Source organism: Micropterus salmoides, unplaced genomic scaffold (assembly GCF_014851395.1).
Source record: "Micropterus salmoides isolate LMB-PRFRI ecotype aquatic unplaced genomic scaffold, ASM1485139v1 Ms_hic_scaffold_5, whole genome shotgun sequence".
Taxonomy (NCBI): domain Eukaryota; kingdom Metazoa; phylum Chordata; class Actinopteri; order Centrarchiformes; family Centrarchidae; genus Micropterus; species Micropterus salmoides.
Window position 1 is genome coordinate 23573489 of NW_024044237.1, and position 16908 is coordinate 23590396.

Genomic DNA, 16908 nt, shown 5'->3' on the forward strand with positions numbered 1-16908 from the left:
AACTGTCAAATTGTTTTAAAAGTAAAATAAATGTCTGTATGTGGACACTCAACAGAAGCTGTAGTTGCACTCATCCAGGTGACTTCTCTCAATTGTTGTAGGTTTTCATTTTGTGAATGGCATAAGGGCTGGAGTCTCGATGTGGCCAAATGTCTCCGTTGGGCAAATCTCTCGTCTGTTCCACCTCGCGTTCGACCATCTCTACTGTCAAAGTAGAAGGACTGAAGATGTCAGTAGTGCGGTAGGATTGTGTGAGTCGACAGAAGGACGACGTGTCTGAGATGTCATCGTCAAAGAGGTCCTCCATGAGCTCCTTGCGCTGTCTGCGAGACGCTTTAAGCTCATCGTTCAGCTCAGAAACCAGATCTTTAACATCCCTCACTAGTGTGGAGCGCAGACCAAACAGGCAGAGCAGGAAAACCAGACCAGCACAGATGCCAGAGACAAAGTAGAGAGCCACTCGCTCTGGGAGACCTGAAAGAATGTGCTCACATAAGATGCAGCAGATTCACAGTTGTCTGTCCAGTTAAACATCTTGGCCTTCTGCACCAAATTATCTCTTTAAGGACCCTACTGGTGTTATTACATGCGTCAACCAATTTTCTTGCTTACACTTTGCATTACTGTTGATAATTTAAAACATTTTTACATTGTTTAATGCGCTTTTACCTTCCCAAGCAGTCCTGTCAATACTACATGATAAAATCTACTTGCAGAGGTTTTAAACTTAATTAAAATACCATAAACTTTGATTCATTCACTGAACTCACCCTGCCTGTATCGGGACAGGCGTCTTTATGGGACAGGCCTTTAATTATTTTACCATGTAAATCTAAATGACTCATTGTTTCCGTGAAATGAACTGAACAATTTAATTATGGAGAATCTAACTGATGTAACGATCTGTAGCATGTCCACATTGACAAAAGTTTAAATATTTATATTGGTGTGCGCTAAGCAGCTTAGCTCAAGCAGGTGACTCGGTGGGTTTCAAGAGGCTTTATACATTCAGAGAACTTTTATAAAAATCAGAACGGGCTTGTATTTGACCCTTGGCTAAGCAACGTCCCGAATACATAGCTGACCAATCACAGCGCAGTATAGGACTCGCTCTAACTGAGGTCTGACACTGTCATGTCTGTGCTCAATTGACTCTAATGTAAAAGGAGTCGTTTATTATCATTAACAGACACGGGGAGAACATGCAAACTCCACACAGAAAGGCTGCGGAAACCGGGGTTTGAACCCGCGACTTTCTTGCTGTGAGGCGACATTGCACCACTGTACCGCCCCCACAAATGCACCATCCCGGGAAATTCAAAAAAAGAAAAGCAAGCTTTCAGCTGTTACCATTCATTGATGATGTAATCTTGACAAAACATTTAAACTGATTTAGACTGATTACCTGATATCTTAAGCAGCTTTCACATGTGCTAGTTCATTTTAATATACTATAATGAACTGGAAAGTGAACGAATGGCTAAAAATTATGATATTCTTTGGAAAATAGTCAGCAGTAGTGCAAAGTATTTATGCAAATTCTGCATCACTACATAGAAAAATGGAGGGGAGCCATTGTTATATTTTTAATATGCTCAGTTTAAGCTAAAGGAGCACAAATAGGCTTGGACGGGCAGCTACGACGTACTTTAAATGCAATGTGATTCAGCATTCAAATGTCTCCCATCAATTTTTCTATGTATTACTTCTGAAGCCCATTCTTCCACTGCGTTAATGTCAATTTTGTGCAACTAAAATGTGCTAAAACACCTGTATGGTCCATTAAATATGATCTAACCACAACGATATTACATTTACATGCAACCCTAGCCTGAGGTCTACAGGCACCAGTGCACATACCCAATATTTTTTCAATGATCTCCAGAGAGTTGGTTAAGAGCACATTTTGAGGCCTGTAGGTGGGGCCAGTGTACCATCCACCTGCAGGTGAAGAGGGGTCTGGGCTCAGACGCCAGTCAAAGACTGCTGCATGCAACAAAACCTGAGAATTTTCAATCTTACTCTCACCGTGTGTGTAGTCTGAGATCATGAAAGGATCTGTTGACCCTCGACCCACATCTTCCAGAAGATACCGAGGCACTGAAGAGAAAATGAGAGATTTTTACATGATGCAGCAAACCATGTCAGTCACAAGTAGTAACTTCCGGTTCGTCACGTACCACAAGTGAAGGACACTCGCAGGTGTTTCCTGGTGCCGGGAAAGCAGGGGTCCCCAAAGGTTTGAATATCAGCCAGTACTGAGCAGTTCGCTCTGCCATGACACCTGCGTGACACCTTCCTCAGAGCCGAAGGTGACAAACACTCTGGAATAAGTTCAATAAGTTTAGTAAAATTAATAACTGCAGTCAGTTTAATATTGTACCATTGTGCTCTGGTATCAACAATACAGTTGTGATTAAACGGTCTCACTGAAGATGTGCCAGTGAACAAATCATTTCTGTGCATAATTCATCTAATTAGTTTAATTAATGTGTGCAAATAGATAAATAGAGCACATCAGTTAATCTCCACTGTGTCTATACAACTGATGTTTGTTGACACTCAAGCGTCCTGTTTCGGACCCATGTCATTATGTGATCCAGGTTCCTGAGGACAGTAGGGACTCCCATGCAGCAGGTGTCCAAACGTGGCCGAGTAGATGGCGAGGACAGTTTCATTTTTACACATCAGCCTCAGACGCTCATTTTCACATACCAGCCTCGTGCTGTGGTGCTCTGAAAAACAGATGAGATGCACACAAACATAATACATAATTACAGAAAGGAGTATTTTGATGAACATCTAGTTTGTTCATGTTGAGCTCATCACTATGAATAACATATTTCATTGTCTTCCTTTAAGACAGTGATTTCATATGTGTCGGCAAATCAAATGACATCACGTGGGTGAATCCGTAATAGTTGAGATCATCTACTTTTTTACTGATTTTGTTTTAAAAAAATATGTCTTTGTGCTGAGCCCTGTGTGCAGAACAAATCTGTCCAAATGTAACTGTGGTCTCTATGCGCTGCATATTTCAAAGAAGAGATATTTATTTGACTATGTTCCAAGACCATGTGCTTTGTGTTTGATGGTTGGAGATGAAGCTGATGGCTTTCATCATAAACTCTTTCAAGCTTTGACAGTGAGAGAAACAGATTATTTAAACAATACTAAGGGTTTAATCCAAGCCATGTTAAAGACATTATTCAACAACAAAAAATATAAAATTACAGTTTGTTAAAATAACACTTGAATATTTATCAATGTTTTCTTTATTGTTTTGTATTTGCTCCCTTCTGTTAACTTACTTCATTAATGTAGTTGCATTATGTTTCTACATTATGTCTATATTAGGACTGACCCTGAATAGTCGAAGATTGATGCTTCGATGGGCGGAGCCTGATTTGACTCTCAATCTCACAGTCGAAGCTTCGCAGCAAAACAAGGATGATGTCATTTTCTATAGTCCTAGTCTATATACTTCCTTCGGGAGTAATTTTGGAATAAAAGAAGTCAAATTTATGTTATGTTGTGTGGTTTGTGTGTATTGTGGTATTCAGTGCATGCTTTCCAAATCAGTCAGTAAAAATAGGGATGATGTTAACTGTGATTGATCTCAATCAGGTTTTAAGTCACTACAAGTTGATTTTCATAGTTAAATGATCAAAAGTCGGCGGCTGCCTGAAAGATAGAAAAAGATGCATTCAATAAAACTATGGCAATTATTGTTCTAAAAAACATAATTGCCAAAGTTTGTGAATAAGTTGTTTTTCCAAAAAACTCCACTCATGGTCCACTCATTAGCCTATTCCAGAGCTTTCAACCATGTCACACTTCCTCCAATAGCAGATGAATTTGCCTCAATTTTCATAAAGAGACATTTGTTGTTGTTGTTGTTGTGTTCTGTTAAACTTATGAGTCAATAAGAACAAGAAGTCCCAAAAGTGCCATGAATGAAATTGTAACAGCCAGTGAACTTGCTTGTCAACAGCTCTCCATGACAGCAAATTGCATCTGTTGATGCGTGAAATGGTTGAAAGCCTGGGGGAAAAGCTAGTAGGATGACCTTGAGGTAAGATTTTTTTTGCCAGATCACTATTTGAGTGTCTACATAATAAGTATAGCACCATACCTGGTCTGCACTTATAGGAGACTAGAAGGTACTTGCTGGTGAGAGGACAGGGGTCCTGCCCAAACACTGGACTGAAGACAGGGATGTGACAGGACTGGTGATCCTGACACTCTGACAGTACTTTCTGCAAGGCAGGGAAAACATGTTGACTACTGCTGTGTGAGACATGAAAGCATTGGTGAGGGTGCTTTTATAAAACATACACTGTTTCACATTCATCTCACTGTAGCTTTATGTACCTCCATCGCAACTGGGGAAGTGCATTCTTTATCCTCCTCCACAGTTATGTTTGTGTTTGCAGAGGGGCATAAATGCTGATTAGGAACACGTCGTCCATAGAAAGCTGACAGAACCGTCACAGACGTCCTGGAGGGACACTCAATGATGAGCATGTCTCCATCACAAGCATGAGCCGTGTGGTTCTTCAGGATGGTGTGAAGATATACTAAAAAAGAACACAAGGTGATGCTAATTTCACTTTTATGGCCCGGATCAGACAGAACGCGTTCTATGCAGCGAGAGGCGCCGTTTTTTAATTGTAGCCTATTCACGTTTTTCCATTGTCCAATCGAATGAATGGAGAGACAGGCCCAATGTTGTGCTGACGGAAGTTTACAGTTGCTTGGATTGTCCGGAGACTGCAACAAACTGGCCCCAACTCATCCTAAAATACGCCTTAAACCGACCATCATTAAGACGAAGCTACTGGACCAACTGGTAGGCTTACCAGCAGTGTCTCCTCATTCTGAGGTATCATGTAGGCTATAGGCTACACACGGATCTCCCTTTCCCTGTCTCCTGCGTGTTAAAGCAGATGTTTTTAGCAACAAAGACACAGACCTGTGAGTTGTGATCAAGCTTCAGCTAATTTGAAAGTTATTAATTAGCGGCAAACCAAAGATTAGCCTAGGCTACAGATCGCTGGCGCCCATCTTTTGATTAGACTTACAGGACAGCTGATTCGGTGGTTGCCCAGCAACATAAAAAAAAGGCATTGCTGTGGGCCTCGCGTTTTTGAACCTGCAAAGCGCTTAAGTTAAGGACTACTAGCCAATCAGAAGCAGAGAAGGGCAGGTCAGTGAGAAGCCGGTCAACAGAGGGCTTCCGTTCAGCTGGAGCAAGAGTTTCATAGTGGTGAGTTATTAATCTATAACAAAAGTATTTTTCATCCACAACGTTTTAACTGAGCTCTGTCTCTACATCACAGTAACAACTTCATGTCCATTGACTGCCTGGAGGGTAGCTAGTGTTTGGAAGGGAGAGGAGAGGTGTGTGCTGCAGCATCCCTTGGCGAGCATTAGCCTATATGATGGGCATTTAGGGAAACGGATCGAAACGGCTGGACTACAAACAAGCTGTTTTCAGGCAGTCTACAGCAGAATTTTCTGTGGTGAGATGGGAACTCACTTTGGGGTAGACTTTGGGCTTTTCCACTTTGCAAACCTAGTACATGCACAAAAAAGGTATATAACTCAAAAAAGGAGAGGTAAAAAGCTAAAAAGCATAATACCGCCTCTTTAATGTCAGTTTCATCTCGTTTACAGTTTTTTTCAATTGCTAAGATGCAATGGTCACAACTGAAGACACTTTTTCAAAACTCTTCACACAGTCTGCAATATCAACATGCATCTTGGCCAAACAGTTAATCTGACCTCCAAAAGTCACTCAAACCACCAAACACTGGCAACAATTCTCATTTAGAAAGCATACAGTCTTACTCATAAAACAATGACCTGCAAAACACTTAAAACAGGGAGCATTACATAAATGAAGAACTTTTATCTTTGAAGCATGAGCAAATAAACTAGGTTTTCATTATACAATAACAATAACATATTTTCACTTTGACGGTACTGTAACAAGTATATGTAACAAGAATGCATCACAAATGCAGCAATATGCTTGAATATCCTAAATTTTTTCTTTTTCTATTTCCACAAGTGATATTGCCTGCCTTCTAAGATTTTCTACTTATTTCATTCTGGTCACTGCAGAAATGCAGTACATTTACCATCAATCTGTTTTGAATGTGTTTTTAACAATTTTGGACACAGTGTGTTAGCATTTGAAAAATGTGCTGCAGATATACAGTGTTCATGAATTTTGGAGAAAGGGGTCATTGAATGCATTTTGTGTGAATGCAATGAAAAATTATTCACAGTTTGGTCCACATACACTTCTGTTGTGCTGACTGTGTGAAGAGTTTTGACAATGTGACTTCAGTTTTGACCAACGCAAGTTAGCAATTGAAAAAAACTTTTTGACTTGTTTTATTTATCTAAGTAATAAAACAAGAGTTTTTAATTTGATTTATTACTATAGTAACAAGGCAATTATTTACCATTGTTAAGAAAGCAGACTGGCTAACTCAGTTATTATTACTACATAATAGAGAATTTAAAAACCCTTCATTGTCCATAATTGGTAAATCAACAGTGTGACTTACTAGATTTATTTTTTAGTCCTCTTTTGTCAACAGGGTGAGTCCCAGTTACTGGGTGTAGCTGTCCAAGACAGTATTTAGACTTTGACCACACATACAAACATACAAGACAACAGAACATGGACAGTGAAGTGAAGTCTCCCCTCCCATGTGTGCTTCCTGTACTTGGTTCCTTGTGTGTGTGTGTGTGTGTGTGTGTGTGTGTGTGTGTGTGTGTGTGTGTGTGTGTGTGTGTGAAGCTTGAGGAAGCAAATGAGAGGCAGTACCAGGCACTCGCTCACAATGACCTATTATTAGACCCCTCAGAGGCTGCAGCCACACACAAAGTGGAAATATCTGCTGAGGTCAGATAGAGACGTACACTGCAATGCTCACAATGGAGGTGTCGAGCCACCTTTGGCTTTGTCTGAACACATCACATCATCCATCACATTTTTTTCTAGGAGTCAAACAACTGAAATATAGTTGATTTAATGCTTTGGGAGTATCTTGTCCTATTCTGTGTGCAGATAAAAGTTCAGGACTGTGATTTTGGTCTTACAGCATGAGTTGCACCAGCTGTTTGAAAAGCAGGATGTGCAGAAAATAGTAGAGGATGCTTAATGTCTCTCTAGCCTCCTTTGCAAATCCTTCACATAAACAGTCAGCATTTTGACTTTCTGCTAAAAAAAAAAAAGCAAAAAGCACTTACGAGAGAAGTCAGGAGCAGAATGTGCGGTGGGTATCCTCAGAGCCAAAAGAAGAGGTAAGAAGAGGCAGAAGAACTCCATGGCACTCTCATTGTGCATATCCTGCTCGACATACCCTGGGACTTTGTTGTAATGAGTTGTTGTGCGATTGACTGACTGGGAGAGAGCCGTCAGTAGGTCAATGATGCCATTGTGTTTATAAGAAACAGCCACCCCCCTTTAGCAATAAACAAAGAGCTGACAACTAAGTGTTGCTTTGACTGAGTTTGAGATGATGTTATGTGTGTGGATACATGTACATTTGTTTTTATATTCCTAGTTTTGTGTAATGCTTACCTGGTAGACAGGTGTACAGGAAAATAAACACTGTCACCATTAAGTTTATTAAAAAAAAGGCAACATTGCAAAAAAAACCTGTCATGTGACTTCTGTTGGCTTTTGTAGGTTGTGGCTTGAACATAAGGACAAAGTTATTTAATTTTTATTTGCTTTATTTCAAATTGTTAGTCTATTTGTTAAGTACGGAGATCAGGAGCCACAGCCAGAAGGCTATTAGCTGAGCTTAGCTCAGCATAAAGAAGAAGGGGGAAACCAAATCTCAAAAGTTATTGAATAATTATAATAATTATATAATAGAGTGCCTAAGTCCTCACTTCCGCTTTATGGGACCCCTTATTTCAAAAAAATATGTATGGCAGTCAATGGCGTGAGACAAGTTATTTTTTAGCCCATGTGAATTACACAAATATCTTTGTCAATTTAAAATATAAATTAAGTTAACATTTAGTTTTGTGTGAAAACTGTTCAATGGACTACAGCTCTACATGTTAACATGGAACTGCTAGCTAACATTCACTAGCTAGGTAACTTAGCTATGTTCAACACAGAAATGTATCTCACCTGATGAGTTTAATCCAACGACTCCTGGTTCTTTCACCACATCATCTTCTAATGTATGTTTTTTGACATTAGCTTCAGTAATGTTAGCTTCAGTCAGTGAGAGATAAAGTTTTGACGACACATACACGACTTTTGGGTTTGTGGTCTTTGTAATTATGTATTTTCACGGTGTTATACTTCAGCAGTTTTACAACAAACAGTGATTACAATTCAAACGGGATCAAAAAAATTGCTGTCTCTTGCCATTGACTACCTTACATATTTTTTCTGAAATAGGGTCCCATGGTGGTCCACCAGAAGGGGAGGGACTTGGGATCTCTGGTAACATGTATCTCATTTGTGTAATCCATACACAAATAGTGTAGAATTTAAAAATGGCAATCTGCTTTTTTCAAGTCACAGTAGGCAAAGCACAGTTGTAACTGTCTGTTGAGGAAAATTACCTTTTTGTAATTTTAGGGGGAGTTATGTGCTGGAGGTATTTCTTAACAAACAGCAGATTGCCAGAGACGCCCTGTGAGCAGAGGTTTCTGTATATGTCTCAGGCACACTGACATCACACCTGGCAACCTGTGGTGACAAATCTCAAGGAAGCCACCGTGCTCAGCTGTTGTTCACTAAGAAATACTAATAGAGAGCAGAATCTGGTGCCTTAGCTAGTGTTGCACACTGTTCTCGTACAAACGTCACATCCTTTGAATTTCCCCAGCAAAACTGTCCCGAGTCCTTGACATAGAAACCAATCCACAGGCTGTCATAGGCAACCAGCTATTTCCCCCTGCTGTTAGTCTTTATGCTAAGCTAGACTAATCTCCTACCAGACACGAGAGTGATATTAGTCTTTTCGTATAAGAAAGAAAGCTAACGAAGCTCTGTGACCAAACACTTTGCTTTTATGATATATATATAAAAGACAGCCATATTGAATCCAACACAGAACTGCAGAGCAGAGGCTCCCTGGCATGTTAATATTTTGCTTACAGAATAAAATCTTTAACATCCTGACCTTGTGTGTGTGTGTGTGTGTGTATGTGTGTGGGTGTGTGTGTGTGTGTGTGTAGGTGTGTTTGTGTGTGTGTGTGTGGGTTGGACTGGGTTGTCAATAGTGAGTCCTGTTTATGGAGATAAAGCACTTTTTTCCAGGAGGTCACTTCCAGCTGCTTTGTGTGTCCACTGGAGATATGTGTATCTCTCTCTATGAGGTAGGTCTTTCCTATCTTTTTGTCTATGAAAGAGGAAGTGAAAGGTCACTGGTGAATTAACGCATTTCCACTGCTGCCAGTTATTTTTTCCAGGAAATCTCTCCTGTTGAATGTCCTATCTGCGTAGCCAGTTTACTGTAAATGCTGTGATTTTAACCTCAGTTTCCCTTTTACAAATGATTTATTTCTCAATCTGGTGTGATGGCTGTTGTCATACCAACCAAACACTGACAGAAAAACACATGTGAAGTCATACACCAGTACTGAGGACATTATCAGTGATTACAGCCACTTGTGATGGTGACTCAAAATGAACATCTGAATGGCACTCCAGTCATTTAGCACACACGAAACACTCCCTCCATGAGTAGTGGAGTGGACGTAACAGTGTGGGCTGATAATTTAAAATGGGAAGCCCATGTCTTAATCAGTAAGAGTGAAACACCCACCTTTTACTCCAGTAAAATTCCATTCACCTCCCATAGGAAGTGTCAACAAGGGGAGTAATTATTCCTTAAAACTGTCCACTCTGACTGTGTTGGAGGACTGGTCGTACCACCATGTGGAAAGGGAGATTAGGTTTCAGTTTGTCTTTTTAGACATTTAAAAGGAAAGAGGAGGATGCTTTTTTTTCAACAACTGTCTCTGCCTGTTAGATTTCCTGTGATGGTCGAGATTTGTTCATCACATTTCCAGGATCTGTTTGGAATTTAAATGAGACTGGTTTGTTTTAAATGGCACACAGCCAGTGAAACACAGTACTCGACCCAGAGCATTTTCTCCTTGTGATTGCGATGATTGCATAAACCCACACATGTTGTTCATCTTATTTTTTAGAGAAGTCTACACCACGGCATGGGGATTTTGTCATAAAATTTCACTTCCCCTATTTACTGCAAGTGATACATATTACAAGAAATGCCAATACTGAACTGAGCCCTCAGTCCTAAACTCTCTGAGGACTTGTGGTCATGAGCTGAAATTTAATCTGTCGCATTCATTAATGTATTTACCAAGACAGCTTTACTTATCATTATTAATTACCACTTAGAAAATGTATTGTATTCAATGGGGAAAATATCAAATGTCTTTAACTGTAAAGCACAAAGGTTTCTTCAATACTCCAAACTTTCTTCACACCTCAATTCATGCAACACACATCAGAAATCAAAAGTAAATCTCCTTCCTTTTTATGCCCAATACGATGAGGGGATTCCCTTCACCATGATGCATTTCTAAAAATACCCCTTTGTTTGAAAGCATGGTGACAACCCCACTTGACCTCTTCTGTTGGTACGATAAAATATAAAACATTATACAATTAGAAACATATATACTATACTCAGTGGTGGCAGGAATATTCAGAGATTTTGCTCTGAATATTTACTTAAGCCAAAGTAGCAATGCCACAATGTAAAAGTACTCTATTACAAGTAGTTGTCCTGCACTTAAACTTTTCCTTTTTTTACTAGGTAAAATATTTACGTATTATCAGTAAAATGTACCTGAAGGATGGCAAATTAAAGTCACCTTAATGCTATATTATTATTTTTTTCTGTTATTAGATTATTATTATTATTATTTATGTTTAAGCAGCATATTAATGTTGACGTTAACTAAAGGGTCAAGGTCAAGATAGAATTTTTTATCATTGTCTCCATATGGAGTACTCAGTATACAGGGAAACAAAGCTGCTTTTGTGATGAAATGAATTGTCTGAATTTGTGTGAGTCACATGGAGTTATCAGTTCCTGTGTATTGCAATATGCAGAGAATTCTATTTTAAGCTCTCCAGAATTTGGCTTAGGGTATATAAGAGTGTGTACCCCGCCCATCTCTCTGGATCCTCCCTCTCCCCTGACTTGTATGTTCAGAGCGATAGCCTCCAAGGAGCCCTCAAACAAACACAACCAGATGTGAAGTGCTACACTTACTTTCTCCTGACATCCACGACCACAAAAACACTTGAAACCAGAGTACCACTTGTTAAGGTTCAGTATTATCAGCTTTCTCTGTGTGGCTTGGTGGATTTTTGGGGTGCAAATAACCTTTAAGGAGAAGAGCAAATACTTGGACTTTAAAAAAAGTGAATTAAACTTTTTTTGGGACGACATGGCACTTCGGCAGAACTCAGACAAGGAGCCAAGCATCGAGTTGTTCATTAAGGTCAGTAATTCCTTTTCAAATTCAATAATTTCTTGCAAGAGAAGTATAGATGAAATAGGCTGCAACATGTGGGGGAATTCACTGTCAAAAGAATGTGCTTTGTATAATCCCACTCCGCATGCAATTTCTCCCAATTTGTTTGAGGAAAACATGTAGGCAAATGAAGGAGTCGCACAAGGATTTGCTGCTCATTTATCAGCATCAGTATGTTACTGTATGAGCAGCATCAATCAGAGGACAACTTACATTTTGGTGGGTGCCATCTACAGATACCGTGTGTTACAGATGCTGAGGTGTTTGTATCCCTGCTGAGGGTCACAGCACATTTTTATCATTGAACTCTGGCCACAGACAGCCAGTCTAGACCTTATCATAGCACACCCATCAGTAGCGGGGAGCATGAAGGGTGACTGGCCCCAAGCCTGAACCAGGCACACCCACTTCACTTACGTACACATTCAGATATAGTCCTCTATATCAATAAGTCACATAAACAACACATTTCTCACCTCACGTTGTTGCCTAATATCCAAACCATAAAATACATCAGAATCTTTGTATTCTGCCAGTGTTATACCTGTAAACAAATGTGTTGATGTTAATGGCACCTGTGCAGAGACACAGTGTCCTCTGATATGTGAAACAAGGTCAAGTAAAGCAAATAAAAAAATAACACAGACAGTAGAATATGTGATAAACAGCACATTAACTCTTATTGTAAATAAAACATTCAACATTCAATAACTTAAAGGAATAGTTTGACATTTTGGAGAATATATGCTCATTTCAGAGATCAATACCACTCTCATTACTGTACAGTAAATATAAAGCTACAGTAGTTGGTAAGCTTAGTTTAGCATAAAGACTGGAAACGAGGGGAAACAGCTAGCCTGGCTCTGCTAAAAGGTTAAAAAAAAATCACCTACCAGCAGCTAACAGCTCACAAATTCACCTATAAAATCTTGTTTGTTAAATCTTTACAAAACTTAGTATATAAAACCACAAGCTGTGTTTTTACTGGAGTCATGTGCAGGACCCTTCCTTTAGTTGGGCACAAGCAAGACTCAATGAAATCACTGCTCCCATCCAAGAAATAGTCTAGCACATAAGCCCCCATAATCTTTTTTAAAGTTAGGTTTTTATATAAATGAAACAAACAAGATCTGTAAGATGTGTTATTTAGTGAGCTTGGAGGTGTCGTAGGCACATTTAGTTACTTGTGGACAAAGTCAGGTTAGCTGTTTCCCCCACCAGTCTTTATGCTAAGCTAAGCTAACCAGCTGCTGGTGGTGGTAGCTACATATTTCCTGTACATACATGAAAGTGGTGTGGATCTTCTCATCTAACTCTCAGCAAGAAAGCCAATAAGCATATTTACTAAAATGTCAAACTAATTCCTTTAACAACAACACATTAGCTAAAAGCTGGTGCTCAGAAATACACTGGGCTTTAAACAGATGTGTGTTGTCGTCTTTGAGCTGGCTGAAGGTGGAGAAGAGCAAATGTTAGTGTCTGTTGTTTTCCTCTACAACACAATGCCTGCTTTTCCCCTCCATGGAAGAAACTGCCTTTCGACATCTCAGACACGCCTTTCACTTCCAAAATTATTTGTTTATCAGCAGAAGCGAGGAGAAGAGATATTGTGATTGCTTCACTAGCTTTTTTTGCAGCTCATGTGGTCATCAAATTAAAATTGTAATACTGTGTTTTTCAGGCTGGACATGATGGTGAAAACGTGGGGAACTGCCCCTTCTGTCAAAGGCTCTTCATGGTTTTGTGGCTGAAAGGAGTCAAGTTTACAGTGACCACTGTTGACATGAGGAAGTAAGCACCCCTCCCCTGGCACAAACACTTCCTGAGCATCTGGCCATGGGGACTTTCACACAGAACTCTATTAAGAAGCAAACGAGAGAGAAATTGAGAAGTTTCTTTCAGTAATCCAAACCATTTCTCCACGTGTTGCTCACTCTAACAGAGGTTGGAGGGAGGGGCCCGTGAAGCCAAAGTGTACAAAGAGCTCTGTGTCGCTTTCAAACACCTTCTTAAATTGAGGCTTTGTTGTGTGAATTTCTCAGGGTCATTACCGGTGAGCAAATAACACATGGAAATTATGAAAGGATCCTGATAATTGAATGATTCAGAACACACACTACGGGCCTCTTAAACAGCCAACCACTCCCAGCGCTGTGTGTTTTTCCGTAACCAGCAGCCAATGTTGAAGTCATTAATCCAGTGTGCCACATTTGATTCTGACAGCCTTGATAACCAACATGCTCTCAGTTTTGACGTGCTTGATAACAGTGTGATTCAATGAACTGAATCCATCTATAACTAATGTCTCCCCCTTCCCTGCCCTCTTCTCTCTCCATCTTTTTACGTCCTTTTCAGGAAGCCAGCTGAGCTCAAAGACCTGGCCCCCGGGACCAACCCTCCTTTCCTCCTCTACAATGGCACCCTCAAAACAGATTTCATCAAAATCGAGGAGTTTCTTGAGCAAACACTGGCCCCTCCTAGGTATTGTTGCACTCCATCATTAAACAAATATTAAGGAAGTGCGTTCATGATGACGGCTTATTTTCATCAAACAAGTTTACTCCCAGGCTTCTCCTTTCTTCTCTCCTCTGCAGGTATCCTCATCTCAGCCCGCTAAACAAAGAGTCCTTTGACGTGGGTGCTGACATTTTTGCAAAGTTCTCTGCTTTCATCAAGAACAGTCCAAATAACACCTGTGAGTTGGGGCTCATAATGGTTTCAATTATTCTCACCTTTAAGGATGTGACATGTTTGGAAATAGTAAAATAGATTCTTAATGTGTTATCACATTACTAATAAAGTACATTAACTTTGTTGTGCTTAAGTAAAGTTTTGAAGCACTACACAGTGACAATAATCCAATAATATAATAAAAACACTTTAAATGGTGCTATTCTGCATAACGAGTACTTTTATTTATTTAATTGATTGATTGATTGATTGATTTTTTTATTTAGAAGGGACCATGTGCAATTAATAACATAAATGTAAACATTTGATGCATTACACCAGAGTTAGCCTTAGGCTAATTTACATCTGCAGTCCCCAATAATAATAAGCTTATCATAGGTATCTACTAACAATGTATGTACTACATGTATGTATGCTATAACACTGGCCGCCCATTCAATTTGTCATAAATGAGAGCAATGGCTCCACCTGTGAATTCTCTAATATTTCCCTTTTGACATGTAGTTGAGTATAAGTATAAAGTAGCATAAATGGAAGCACTCACATCAAGTACAAGTACCTCAAAACTGTACTTAAATACAAAAGCTTACAGTCTACCTGTAGATTACATGCAAAATATCATATATCTGTGTTTCTGACTCCAGTTCAAGAGAAAAACCTGCTGAGGGAGTTCAAGCGCCTAGATATCTACCTGAACTCCCCCCTCCCTGAGGAGATTGACCATAACTCCAGAGAAACCGTCACCGTCTCCAAGAGGAAGTTCCTGGACGGCGACCGTCTCACTTTAGCTGACTGCAACCTGCTGCCCAAACTGCATGTTATCAGGGTGAGACACTGCATCATTTTTGTTTCCATTTTCGGGTAGTCTCTGGTATAGCAGAAGTAGATTTAATCTTAGTATGATGAGTGAAATGCATGTTTGGGTGTGTGAAGGCAGTGGTGGAAAGTAATTGAATACATATACTATAACCATTTTATGCTACTTTTGTTTCAGGGAACTATTGCACCTTTACTGCATTTGATTGACAGATGTCTTTTACATGTTACCTTTCACATTAAAATATGATTATATAAGATAATGAAATACAATGCATTATTAAAGATAAAAATGGTGGATCCTAACCTAACAGTTTGTGGTTTGGGCCCCATGTCATATTTCAGATGATTTGTTAGCAGTTCCCCTCTAATTTCCCATCTAAACCTCTCAGATGGTTTCATTTAAATAATAATTAAATTAAAGAAAACGCAAAAAATATTTTGTGTTTTTCTTCTTTGCTTTTCCATTAAACAAGTTACAACTCTTCAGATTTATCTTGTAACCCATTGGAGGGGCACCTAGGTTGTGAACCACTAGACTGATCTACTTAACTGTAAATAAAAGTACATAAAAACCGACATACCTCCACCCTGAGTAGTTGCAACAGTAAAAATGCTGCTGATGCATCAGGATTAGCAATCTAATGATGTCATGTATAAAGTGTCTCAATCAATTTTCTGCAGAACAAGTAGTTTTGATACTTGATGACTAGCTGATAATACTTTTGTATTTGCTGTATTTTTACAGTTTACTTGAGCTGTACGCAACTGCTTCAAAGAGAAATATTGTTATTGTTTTATTTATATGATAGTTATATTTACTAGTTACTTCACAAATTTTAGAAACCTATAACATATGATGTATTATTCTTAAGTACCATAAACAGTATAACATTCTTTTACCTCACTTGTAACAGAGCATTTTTACATTGTTGTGTTGGTACTTAAGTAAATGATCTGAGCACTTCTTTCACCTAGTGATCTTTATGTAGCCGGTTTCTCAAAATGCTTAAATTTAATCTCCCTTTCCATTTATTTCAGGTTGCTGCCAAAAAGTACTGCAACTTTGAAATCCCCGCCCAGTTCACAGGCGTGTGGCGATACCTTCAAAACGCCTATGAGAGAGAGGAGTTCAAACAGACGTGTCCAGCCGACATTGAAATTGAGAAGGCTTATCTTAGCGTGGCCAACCAGAGGAAATGAACCTGTGATTCTCTGTAATTTAAGTCCTGTTTTCACCCATTGTAACCATGCATGTAAAGATGGTGATCTGTAGAGGGCGCTACAACCTACAATAATAAACTGTGGCAATGAATCACTATTCCACATGAAACACTTTGACCTGTTGTTGCAGTAAGACTAAAGCTAAAAGTTTTATTGGTTGTATGTACTGACTATTTATCCATAGTCACTCACAGACCAATGGTGTGTTTATGCCACACTTAAAAGGCCAAATGTGCAATTGCCTGTTGATGTAATTAAGCAGAGTTTTTGTTTATAGTGTAAATATAGATATTTTTCCATGCTTTGATCAAAACACCCTCATTAAAATATATACAATTGTATAAGTGTGTCAGAAGTCTTCATGAACAGTTCATTTTTATGCAAAACATGAAATACACTTCTGTATCTTATCCTGTACGAATACCTTTTAATATGATTAAATTGTCTCACTGTCACACTATTAAAAAATATCAAATTCATCTGTCAGGTTTTCTTTCATTGTAGTGTGGTTTGTGTGTGTGCTAATAATGCTCCCTTGTAGAAATGAACAAAGAAATAATCCTGAATTTCATCGTCCTTCTTTACAACTCATATAGTACATTAAAAACT

At 39.1% G+C, this 16908-nt stretch overlaps 2 protein-coding genes across 4 annotated transcripts; one reads left to right on the forward strand and one right to left on the reverse strand.

Moving 5' to 3' along the window:
- si:ch73-335m24.2 (protein eva-1 homolog C) lies at positions 1–9963 on the reverse strand. 3 transcript variants are annotated; one of them, XM_038699705.1, is made up of 8 exons: positions 9819–9963; positions 4375–4580; positions 4136–4259; positions 2583–2735; positions 2181–2324; positions 2029–2100; positions 1861–1941; positions 1–474 (listed from the first exon to the last, which is right to left on the reverse strand). In XM_038699705.1, exons 1-8 carry the CDS (start codon positions 9850–9852, stop codon positions 89–91), a joined length of 1200 nt encoding a protein of 399 aa, XP_038555633.1. In that variant the 5' UTR covers positions 9853–9963; the 3' UTR covers positions 1–88. The 3 variants fall into 3 exon arrangements, with proteins under 3 accessions (XP_038555633.1, XP_038555632.1, XP_038555634.1); XM_038699704.1 differs by lacking the exon at positions 9819–9963 and adding an exon at positions 7270–7426; XM_038699706.1 differs by lacking the exons at positions 1861–1941; positions 9819–9963 and adding an exon at positions 7270–7426.
- A 1269-nt stretch (positions 9964–11232) lies between these two features.
- Positions 11233–16778, forward strand: clic2 (chloride intracellular channel 2). Its single transcript, XM_038699708.1, has 6 exons — positions 11233–11535; positions 13250–13359; positions 13924–14049; positions 14163–14263; positions 14904–15085; positions 16117–16778. The coding sequence occupies exons 1-6, from the start codon at positions 11482–11484 to the stop codon at positions 16276–16278; spliced, it is 735 nt and encodes a 244-aa protein (XP_038555636.1). The 5' UTR covers positions 11233–11481; the 3' UTR covers positions 16279–16778.
- The last annotated feature ends 130 nt before the right edge of the window (positions 16779–16908 follow it).

Excerpts from the sequence above, each read along its gene's own strand:
- si:ch73-335m24.2 (XM_038699704.1), bottom strand. The coding sequence starts at position 7,366 with ATGCACAATGAGAGTGCCATGGAGTTCTTCTGCCTCTTCTTACCTCTT. Across the intron at positions 4,260-4,374 it reads CTTCCCCAGTTGCGATGGAG|AAAGTACTGTCAGAGTGTCA; the intron begins GTACATAAAGCT and ends CCTGCCTTGCAG. Across the intron at positions 2,325-2,582 it reads TGGATCACATAATGACATGG|AGTGTTTGTCACCTTCGGCT; the intron begins GTCCGAAACAGG and ends AACTTATTCCAG.
- clic2 (XM_038699708.1), top strand. The coding sequence starts at position 11,482 with ATGGCACTTCGGCAGAACTCAGACAAGGAGCCAAGCATCGAGTTGTTC. Across the intron at positions 14,050-14,162 it reads CAAACACTGGCCCCTCCTAG|GTATCCTCATCTCAGCCCGC; the intron begins GTATTGTTGCAC and ends TCTCCTCTGCAG. Across the intron at positions 15,086-16,116 it reads CCAAACTGCATGTTATCAGG|GTTGCTGCCAAAAAGTACTG; the intron begins GTGAGACACTGC and ends CATTTATTTCAG.